This window comes from Mizuhopecten yessoensis, unplaced genomic scaffold (genome assembly GCF_002113885.1).
Source record: "Mizuhopecten yessoensis strain PY_sf001 unplaced genomic scaffold, ASM211388v2 scaffold11101, whole genome shotgun sequence".
Lineage (NCBI taxonomy): Eukaryota > Metazoa > Mollusca > Bivalvia > Pectinida > Pectinidae > Mizuhopecten > Mizuhopecten yessoensis.
Genome location: NW_018408880.1, coordinates 1,227,743 through 1,239,318, shown reverse-complemented (window position 1 = coordinate 1,239,318; position 11,576 = coordinate 1,227,743). Strand labels below are relative to the sequence as shown.

The window sequence follows — 11,576 nt, the reverse complement described above, 5'->3', positions numbered from 1 at the left end:
CCCCCCTCTAAGGAACATTTATAATATAGTTCAAATGAAAGTCTATACAAAAGAAATAAGCTGAAAAATGTTCTCACTGAGGACTATTAAATGTGTTTTAAATAGGAAATAACGCTCTTGATCATATTTCATTCGCATAGATATTTTGAAACTTATTCATTATACCTACGTTTAAATGTTTATTCACTGATCCATTTTGTTATTTTCAAATATTTTTCAATTATTCTCAGTATTTTTCTAATATAATTTTTTCTAATTTCTAGTCTCACAAAACTTCAAACACAGATGCATGTTAATTGTGGTTTGTGTAACTTTTATAAATGGCTTTGAAGGAATATTTACCTCAAAGTTGAGAATACCTCTGGTCTGTATTGATTACTTTGATATGACGACTATTAACAACAGGGAAAGTAATTTATTATATGTTTATTGACATTTCCCACTGAGAGTCCAATCAGTTTGCAATTTATTATCAATAAGATATTTATTATTCAATGAAAAGAAAATTAAAAGTTATTTCTGTTGTAATAGACGGCATTATTTGTGAACCTACTATAACCTTGTTATGGAAATGGACCGCTCCATTCATTGATGTATGCTATTCTATTTCTGAGACAGGTGGGGTGAAGGGTGTGTTTGATACAAATATAATTCCGATCAATATAACCAGTACATGAGTTATACAAACAAACGTCACAGGAGCAAGCAGCCATCGTCAGAACCGGGAGATATTTCTCTTTATCAAGAATTCTGTCGTAAACTTGCAAGCGATCTATTTGCTTTGAAAAACATTTTATTGTCACGGAGAGGAAACTCTGACACCTTCCAGACTGTGAAAACAAAAACATTATTGTGAAATAATTTGGTTGTAAATGATTTCCTTTTCTTAAAATCAATTTCTTTTGGATGGTATAATATCCAGGACAGGATTCAATTTCATTGCGTGTGAAAGTCTCAAATCTTGGCAATAGGTTCTTCTGTGGAAATGTTTAACTCATTCTACCCTGAAATTTCATCATGGACTATTCCAACCTTTGAATTGGAAGAGTTCAAATGTGTCTTCAGGGGTGAATTAGTTAATTTAAGATAGGTAACTGTCAATTTCCTCATGGTTAGCTAGATGTCCTAGGATCTCTTAACCTGACCACGTACTTATCTTGTAGGTTTCTCTACAGGAGTTTCACTTAAATCAAGATTATTGAAATTTAATGGTCCCCTACAAACAGTTTGAATTCTCATATTAAAGAAAAGCAATGTTAAATCACTGAACCTGAGACTTGACTGCCATGTATGGCATGCAAATTACGAAGAATTTAGTTTAGATGAAAAAATGTCATTGATACATAAAAAAAATCTTTGCTTTAAAAACATTATCTTTATTGACATGCAATATTTACCTGTACGGTTGTATAGTCTCTACATTTAAAGATTCACTTTAATTGGCTTTGAGCTATTTTTACCTGCTTGGATAGGTGTGCGATACCATAAACAACTGCGATACCATAAACAACTGCCACACTGAATAAACCAGTATTGATGACACCATTGCTTTAAAATCTAGTTTTAAAATTAAAATTCAGGATTGATATGGTCCTATATAATGAACTGTATTGTTATGTTTCTCATATTTGGAGTAAAGATGTTCTATTGTATTATAGAATGGAAAATATGCAGTCTTTGTATAATATAAAAGGACTGGATCCATAAAACCTCTTAATGCCCCTTGTTTTTTTCCACCTCGGTCACCACCAATATATTTCAATGTCCTTTTTTTCTTGGTTTTAATAAATTACCCCTTAATTGTTTTATTTGCCAACTTGTTCACCACAGACATATTTCAATGTCCCTTTTTTCTTGTTTCTTAAGAATTTCTTTATATTTTTCCCTTAGTTTATAGCCAAACCCCTTTATGATGCCACAATTTATCTGTACGAATGATGGCGGTATAATGAGGTTTTACTGTACAATAGGCATAGGAAAATGGGTCTGCAACTGCAACAGAAGGAAAACTGGTGTGTTAGTCCTACTGTTATTCCGTCTTTGCGTATTAAGGAGTTATCTTCTCTTGTGAGCAGGTATTGATTGTTACGTCATTGGTTTGTGTGAGAAAATTACGTCGTTTTCTCAAAATTGATGACGTTACCCTCACAAACCAATGACGTAACAATCAATCCCTGCTCCCAAGAGAAGATACCTCTGCAATACGAAAAGACGGAATACCAGGAACTGGATTTCGATTGGAAACTTTCAAGAGTTTACATTTTTAATAGATTAAATTTCCATGTTTGTTTTCAAGTCATTGTGAATTCATACAGGCCAAATGTCATTTGTACAAATTTGATGAAAGTACATCATTTGTTCAAATGTTGGTGATGATAGTATGTCGTTTGTCTGAACACCATTGAATTGGGACGCCATGACGTATAAGTATATAGTTCATCTCTAAAGACTTAAGTGATAGCACAGAACACTTTTAACAAGACAGGAATCATGACAATCGCAAATATCCAGAAAAGCAATTATGAGGCAAACTGACACAGCAAGTGGAATTCATAATATAATCATATAAAATTTGTTTATTTGTTTACGACTAGAAAGACCCAATTGCTATTTCTATTGCTATCATGTACGGACCAATTAAATGTCACTGTTTATCTCCTTGACGTGATCTAGACCTGCTAAAGTACACTACACCTGTTTATAAAGTGTGATCTTGAATTTATTTTCAAATATTTAAAACTGAAACTAAATATTGCCCCGTTTCTAGGTAATAAACTCATCCAGTCTTTATTTTGGGTGATACCATTCAAGTTTAAGAGGTGTGAAACTCAGAAAATTCCTTAGAAAGATTGATTTCTTTCAAAAGAAGCTTAGCTATGTCATCAAAAAAAATCATTCAAAACTTAATATATCTTTGTCACAACAGGAAAATCAACAAAAGTATTGATTAAAGATCCGTTGATGTCCGATTGTGAATACATCATGTACTGATTTGGTAGTCAAGTCAGAATTTTGTGGAATTTCTTCAAAAACGATTTGAACATTTTCAAAATCAAGTAACAAGAAACTGTCAAGAATGATTTGTATGAGAGACAACATGGTTTCTGTAGATCTACTCTGTGTGTACGGTGGCAGGCTCTTTGGATTCCATTAATTCTATGTTGCCTGTGAACTTTGACACCTTGATGTGAATTCAGTGTAATTTCAAAGACACAGTATTTATTCTTTAAGGTGAAGATTAGTAAGATCGTAAATTTGTGAGATGGGCAAATTAAACGATAAAGTGTTTGTTTTTTTGCAACTGAAGAATATTTAATCAGCAAAGTTCAGGAGATATTGGATTTGCAGAGTTATTAATTTTGGGAATGGTCTTTGAAAAGCTGACCTTATTTTAAACAAAAACAGTTACCTGCAACTACAAAACTTTCCCGACTCTTTTACAGCTTTGAAACGACTCCATAGAAAAAAAAATCAATAAGACATGGACACTTTGTTTGTCTGTGACATAAAAATTGAGTGAGTTATTTGATAGAAACACATATATTCACCAAGAGTAAGTGTGACAATATTAATTCTTCAAATACCGATACCGCCATTCTTTGTAGAACAAAATTTGAAGTACCAATGTAAATTAATTTTGAAAGCAGAAGATCTATAGTGTTTAAATTAAGTCGCCCTACAATTGTTACAAGAGACCAAGTCAGCACAAACAAGCGCTGCCACACGAGGCTTGCGTTTTGAGAACTTTTGACATAAAACCACCTGTCAAATTTATAATCGGGAATTGTCGAACAAGGTTTTCGGTATTGGTGGAGGTCGGTCTCTTGGCGTTTCCATTTACAATGATTCAGTTTTGCGGAGAATTCATTTTGATGTCTGAAAATTAGTGCGAGATTTTACAGAAGATCTTTAAGAGGTTTGGAATGTTAGGCAGCACTGTCATTCCTATTGGACAATTGGTAACTTAGTCAGTCTCCAAAATCTGACTGAATTTTATTTCCTATTTCTTAAAGCATTAACTTGGTCATTTCAAACAGAACTTGTGTAGGAGACAACGGTGGACCGTAGAATTGTCAGCAACCAGTTTTAAAAACATTGTACTTTGGTATACACTGAAGTTGATCAGGATTAAATAATGGACAATTAAATGTTCAAATTTTGTTTTGCTCAAGTGACGAATCAAGGAAAAGTGTTACAATTGAGATGTTATATGAACTTATTTAAAAAATGTGCGTATCAAACCTTGTTGAACATGACGACATTTATCTTTAATAGCTAGCCTTTAGTACATTCAGTACCGTTAGCCAGGAAACTCGAGTCGAGCAGATCGCAATCTTAGACATGATCAGAACGGCTGAAAATTAGTTGGACGTGTTTTGTCCTTTTAAGCTAATTACCACGCTATTTGTGGCAAAATATTGTTGTTCTGTTGAAAAGCGATGTTCACTTCATACAAACTTTGATTTCATAATAAGCACACTTAGAGTTCCCCAGGGACATGCTTTAAAGAGCAGTGTAGCAACAGTTCATACTCGACCAAGTTTTTACATACGTGTACATCAATATTTACATGTAGGTAAATATTTTTATTCCTGCTATTTAATATTTAGTAACTCTTTAATGCTAAGGAGTTACGGTTAACTAATGAAGCGTTCAAATGACACAGTTTAAAGAAATAATGCGGAGAGAATGACAGGTAGGAAGGTTCTGTTTTAAGTATTTTCTAGAGACAGTTTACAAAGCTAGTTAACAGAAGCTAGCTGTGAATACATGTCATTGTCGACAAGGTTGATCTCGACAGTTACAATTTATATTGTGGACTTGTTGGAAACTTGAAATGGCTTAAAACTCTTGACCCAAAGGATACAAACTTGTAGCGACTTTACACTTGACCCATTGGATAAAACGTGGTGTGGCCTTAAACTTGACCCTTTGGATAAAAACGTGGTGTGGCGTTAAACTTGACCCTTTGGATAAAAACGTGGTGTGGCGTTAAACTTGACCCTTTGGATAAAAACGTGGTGTGGTGTTAAACTTGACCAATTGGATAAAAAGGTGTGGTTTTATGCTTGACCATCGGGATAAAAACAATGTGTGGTTTTATGCTTGACCATTTGGATAAAAACAATGTGTGGTTTTATGCTTGACCATTCTTATACAAACTTGGTGCGGCTTTATTCTGGACTCATTGGATAGAAAAATGATGTGGCTTTATGCTTGACTATAATACTGGATAAAAAACGTGCTGTGACTTAAATTACAGTTCTTGCCCATCAGATAAAATCACGCATTGACACACTGCACTATTTAAACTGAAGGAATTTTATTTGAACTCATCTCTTTGTACTATATAACTTTTATCGTCCATTGCCCTAAAACCTATTTAATACACTTAATTCTTCAGTCCTTTTCAATTAAAAATTATCTAAGAAACATAGCCTATACTATGATAGGGTAAATAGGTTTGAACTAATTCAATTAGCAATATACCACAGTTTTAACCAGTAATCCTTATCCTTTTGACAATAACTGAACCTTAGTCTTAGAAATAAAAAGTGTTAATATGTTCATTTCCCAAATTCTATGACATTTGATATCTAATAAAAAGCAATTGACGCATTCGAAGGTCATAGTTTATAACAAATTTCTTCTTCCATTTGATCACCTTGGAATTTAATATTCTTTGTAAATTTGTTCTTTTTGATAAACACTTAATTAATGTAGCTATCAAACGATCACTGTGTTGAATAGGTGTGAAAATTAGAATCAATTTTGGCGTACGCTGACTATCAAAATAGCTAGTGGTGTACTTGAGAAGATTGATGTTTATACAAATGTGTTGGAAGCGATATTGCGCTCATGACCTTTTCAGATTTTCTTTATCTAAAGGAAAAATATCCTGAAAAATAAGAATTTTCCAAGAGATTTACAGAAACAAGATTGATTAAGCAAGCATTGACAAGTCTATTTGGTGATAAAATATGGATTTTTAAGTTCATTAAGTCTGTTTGGTAGATTTCCTTTGAAAAATTGCATATTAATAACATTTTGAATTGATTTTTCTTTGGCAGTAACAAATCCCAAGAACTCTTTAAGATCTGGGATAAAAGAAGACATTTGTCACCAAGTAAATATGTAAGAATCGTTTTAAGATTTTTGGAGAGGTGATTTGAAATTTAAACCAATAACTGAAATATACATGATCACATTTATTAGGGCTTTATATGGGTGTCTTGCAGTGTTAATAGAATTTTGATTGAATTTTATACTCCCCGTATACAATGCAGTTGGCATTTTAAATGAAATTTTCTGAAGAAGAAGATTAGGCGGTCTAGGATGATAGTAGTGATATCGGAGATTCTGTGCATTTGATTTGCAAGTAAAATTGCTAAGATTGGGTTTTACTCTGGAATAGGCACTTAAAAATTACTTAATGGTACCGAGATTTGGCTTTGCCATGGACATGGAGAAAATGTACATTTACTCCAAAAGACTTTGAGGCAGAAAAAATAGAATTCAGCATATTATTAGAACCATCGTATGTACATTGTGTATTACTGGTTAGGTATTTGTACACAAGCGTAAAACTGCTGTGACTTTTAAACTGTTGGTTTTGGGATGAAAAGAGGCCAAGTTTTATTCAAATTCACAACAGGGTAATATGAATAAAGTGGCATGTTGGATTATTATTATTTCTATCACCGGAGAATTGACTCGGCCGGATCGTTGTCTACAAATATTCATAATTCAAGTGGACGTTTGGTTTCCCCATACTACGGTGTGTATAGGGAATTAAACCGGTTAAACGGTGTGGACATGACTGTTTGTTAAGTAGCCCCGTATTCTGGCGATACTTGAGTAGACAGACTACCAGTGGAGGACTTTCCCTCCAGATAAGTGCCCCAATATGCATGTTTCGTGCTACTCCCTATGGTAGTGGACCTTCAACTCACTGATAACGATTCTCCAACAACCATTTACATTTTGAATTGGATGAGCGAACGAGGACCTGTACTGGAATATACCTGTAAAGCCTGACACGGAAAACAAATATTCTCCCAAAGTTTTTCCAGTGTTTTAAGAGTAATTGGCCGTGATATCCTCAAGAGCAAGGTATTAAGTTTGTGTAACCTGTTGGAAAATCTTAAAAGTGCTTGTGACCTTGATTTTGTGTACATTTAAATAGTGAGGTAAAGGATTCCTGTAATGAACAAACATTTGTGTCCACACCTTGATACACTTCATACTAGTATATTTGCTGTGACCGATCATTCCACAGTGAAACTGAACAAATACACAAAGTACACTGTCTGTTGGTTTTGTGCTGGTGGAGTTTTTTGACACAGCATATTCTTGGATTTGTACGATGTGTGCTATGCATTATTAAATGTGATTTCTGGAATTGATCAATGCAGATCAAGTTTTAATAGACTGAAATTTGGAAAAGGACGTTAAGATTATCTCTATATGGCGAACTCCATGAAATCTTATTCATAGAAATGTTTGGAACCAGTGAAGAGATGCTGTGTTATTGTAAATTTCCCTGAAGAATAAGAATCCATTAATCTCATCTAACAGTTGGATTTCATGTATAAAGGCTGCTTTGATATGTTGTTGGGCGATGCTACTTCAATAGCTGGTAAATATTTCTACCTTCTGACCGTAGTACGCAATGTGATAGATCTTTGAACTGATACAGTTGTTGTACGCCTCCATTAGAAAGACATTTGTGGGCAATTACTTGTCATTTTTTCCCTTTAATTGCTACAACGGAATTTTACAGGTAACTGTCAACATTTTGTACTGAGGCAATAAATGTCGGTATTTATTCGTTTTTTACAGTCGGGCCCTTCAATGCCTGATAACATCAATTGTGTATTATTAACCGATAAAAAACTCTTCGGAAAATTGATCTGCAATCTTCTGCTGTTGGCACATTATGAGTTCAGTTCTGTTGACGAGACGGACAGACGTTGGTAGCTCGCGACAAATGATGAGTTCAGGACAGGACAAAAGCGGTGGGACGAACAGACAGACTCAAACTATACGAATACATAACTTAGACGGAAATCAGTTCCGACGGAAATCTTTTACTATAGCTCATCTGTATCTTTCATCAGCCTCGCTTTCACGTCAGCGACAACGAGCAGCCTTGAGAGAGCACAAGGAATCGTCTGACGAGGCCGCGACGGAAAAGGACAAGAAAGAGTCTGATGGGACATCAGTCAACAGTGCAATAAAACCTGTAACAAAATCCAAAAGCAGCTGATCAAAATTTTCTTTGATGCTGTTTGATGCAAATTCATATTACTCTTAGATTATTTTATTTATTATTTGCGAGAAAACCAAAGATTCTGCCATTCTTTTCACTTCGGATATATTGAACGTTTACCTACGTTGGATGTTATTTGTGAAGTTGTAACCATGTAAGTGTTATTGTGCAATATAAGTAGCTACGCGAATACACTAATGGAGGTGATTTAGAGGACGAGGATGACTGGATATATATAAAAATCCTTTAAAACCCAAAACTGATCCGTGATTTATAGACTCATATACTCCATTAGATGGAATTACTCAACTGTAAAATTTCATGAATAATTTTGACCCGATAGGCCACAAATGTCGGGTGATTTGGTGCAAAGTTTACGTATTATTGATGACAGGCTATTTGTGACAGGCTATTTGTGACTCTTTCTATTCATTTGAACCTAAGTAGCAGGTGCTCTATTTAATTTGAAAAGAAAACTTACCTTTTTTGTGTAACATTTAATAAAATAATATTTAAAATGATAGATTCATCAGCATAAGTGTAATTGCAATAGATTTTGATCAAAAAGATATTAGATTTGTTAAATAAATGTGACAATGCATAAGGTTTAAATAGTGTTACTGAAAGAAAATTTGATCAGTGCGATAGTTTAAACGAGACGCTTGTGACAGGTAGCTATATATATGGTCACAATAGGTATAAAGTTTCTTTCATACAAATTTTGATTAAAATCAAATAAAAAAAATCTTGTGCAGAAGCAGAGAGCTATACTTGAAGAAACAACAACCCAATACAGTAATTTCTTATGTCAACACAAAAATAACAGTCAATTATAAAAAAGTAAAAAAGTAGAAAAATTGCCTTGTCATATGAACAATATTGTTCAGTTAAAGTATTGACGATGTTCGGAAATAACCGCTACATTTTGTTACTCCGTCATGCCTAATTAGAAACACCTTAAGTATAGCCCCGACTTAATAGGAAAGTAATTTAATAATCGCACACACAATACAACAGTGTTGTCGGAGAAAGGCCGTTTGTATTTACGAGGACTCAAACCGTTTTTTGTGTGGTTGCGAGACTTAAGACACACTGCCTTTGTGTTGGTTGCATATTAAGGCCCATTCACTTTCATGTGTGGAAACACACAGTGCTCATCAGATAAGAAAAATATTTTGTCGGTATAATGCTGGTACTATTATTGGATGTCTAGTTTGATGTTTTAAAGGTATGTGTATGGTTTTTTTGGAAACATTTAATGAAAACAGTGTTGATTGTGACAAATTTTACGGATGTAGGTATATGAAAGTTGTGTTTGTCAGTTTTCAAGAAGGTGATGTTTTTCATGAAAAAGTTGGATAGAAAGTGGATAGTTTATGGACTCAATAAATTAACGGGAGTAACAATGTTATCTTAAAGTGGTTTAAGCTGAACAATTCAAATTGATTTCTGGATTTTAAACACTCTTAAGGTGATTATACATTGTGCAATTTCTTTACGGTGAGAACTTGGAAACAGTTCTGAACATTGGGATTGAGGACACATAAAAATTACGTCGGATCCTGCTTACCTTTTTGCTAAAAGTCAAAGTGATTAACATTCAACTGAGAAGGAAAATAAGGCCATGTGTATCCTGTTCAACGGAAATGTACAAACAGTGGTCGTAAATAGCATGTTTGCAAATCAGTGAATTGTGGAGATCTGTTGGGTTAAATAGAAACTGTTTTTAAGTATTTATTACAACATTGACATTTAAAGAAGAAATTAATGGAAAGGATGATTCCCATTGGTTGGACCTGAAACTTCATTCTCGCAATTTCTTTGGTTTAAAGTTCTGAAGTGTGAAATACTCACAAAACCTTTAATGGATTTATGACAAGTGATATGGAATATTATGTGAACCTTGATACTGTGTTGCCTAGCAACCAAAGCTTCAAATTGAAACAGTTCTGACAGACTGCAAAGATTTTTTTTCATTTTTCCCCAATATGGATTTAAATATTCATCTTTATGTGATTGATATTTTATAAAACGTTCCATGTAGGAGACAATCAATGATGTTTTAGAATGTAGTAGAATTTGTGAAACTAACCAGGAGGGTTACATACTTGCATAATATATTTGGATGATAATCTGTGGCTAAAACAGGGAATATGATTGGTCATTATTGGTGGGAACTGGACAGACGATGACCGACAGTATGATGGTGAATTTGTCTAAGGGTAGTCTGGACACGATCCAGGCTCAGAATAAACTGTTGAAGACAAGTTACTGGAATTACTCGGAACAACTCGAGGAGTTTATCTCACGATATAAAACTCGACCACCGGATATTAAATTCTGGCCGTATGGACCGTACTGGCCCAAATTCTATGACAGTGAGGTGTTAGAAACACCAAAACATCTGAATACGTCTCCAAAGTATAAGGAGCCCCTCGCCAGAAGGCATGCTCATGGTAAGTTGATGTACTAGGTTGCTCCAAGTATTAAGGATCCCTTCTCCATAAAAAAGACCATGGTAAGTTTTTGATTCTATGTATTAAGGAGCCTTATTCCATCCACATACTGGTAAGTCATAATAAGATTCGTTTAAAGATTTTTGATTGCAGGGGTAGAAAACGAAATGATAATTTGTTGTTTTAATTTTCTTTTTTTAGTTTGTTGCTTGTTGGTAATTAAATAGATTAAGATTTTTCATCAAATCTTATTTAGAATGATTTTATTGCTGATATATATGTCTGCGTCTTTAGACTTATTACATATGTTATATAACATGTAATGACCTTGACATTGATTTTCTTAACCAAGGTCAAGTTGACAATTTGAACAACTAGTCATTTTGACCTTGACAGATGTACACATTTCTCATTGATCAAGAAAATCTGATTTCCTACATTCAATAAGAGATTTTCTGGATGGACATTTGAAACATTAATTGTCATTGAAGTGTTTTGATTTCTGGATCAAAATGTCTGTGAAATGAGGTTTCCATGAGATTAAATGGTTCCAATTGTCATTATCACCTCTGATTGAGGATATTAACCCTTTCACCACTGTAGACCAAAATGGACTCATCCAGATCAATGCGTGGTAGAGTCTACTAAAGTTACATAGGAGTCTTAGGGTTAATGTCCTATGTTGCTAAGAGTAAGCTAATACTTTGCTGATGTTCAGATAATCAGTTGGTAGACATTTCTCCAGCAAAACATCTCAATCGTTTACTCATGTTTCCAGGTGATATTTTACTATTTGATTTCAGAATTTAATTTAATACATGTACTGTGTTTATCCTCAAATAAGCCTA

The 11,576-nt window shown here is 33.9% G+C and overlaps 1 protein-coding gene across 23 annotated transcripts in view; it reads left to right on the top strand.

Moving 5' to 3' along the window:
- LOC110465752 (cytosolic carboxypeptidase 2-like) overlaps positions 1-11,576 on the top strand; it is a 182,256-nt gene that overhangs the window by 117,045 nt on the left and 53,635 nt on the right. For 2 of the 23 annotated variants that reach the window (XM_021521814.1, XM_021521817.1), the window contains exon 2: positions 8,121-10,728. The exons of 20 other annotated variants lie outside the window; for them this stretch is intronic. In XM_021521814.1, the coding sequence (XP_021377489.1) occupies positions 10,461-10,728 (268 nt within the window). In that variant the 5' untranslated portion in view covers positions 8,121-10,460. Of the gene's footprint in view, positions 1-7,516; positions 10,729-11,576 lie in introns of those variants that run through there. One more of the 23 variants, XM_021521813.1, reaches the window with a different exon arrangement.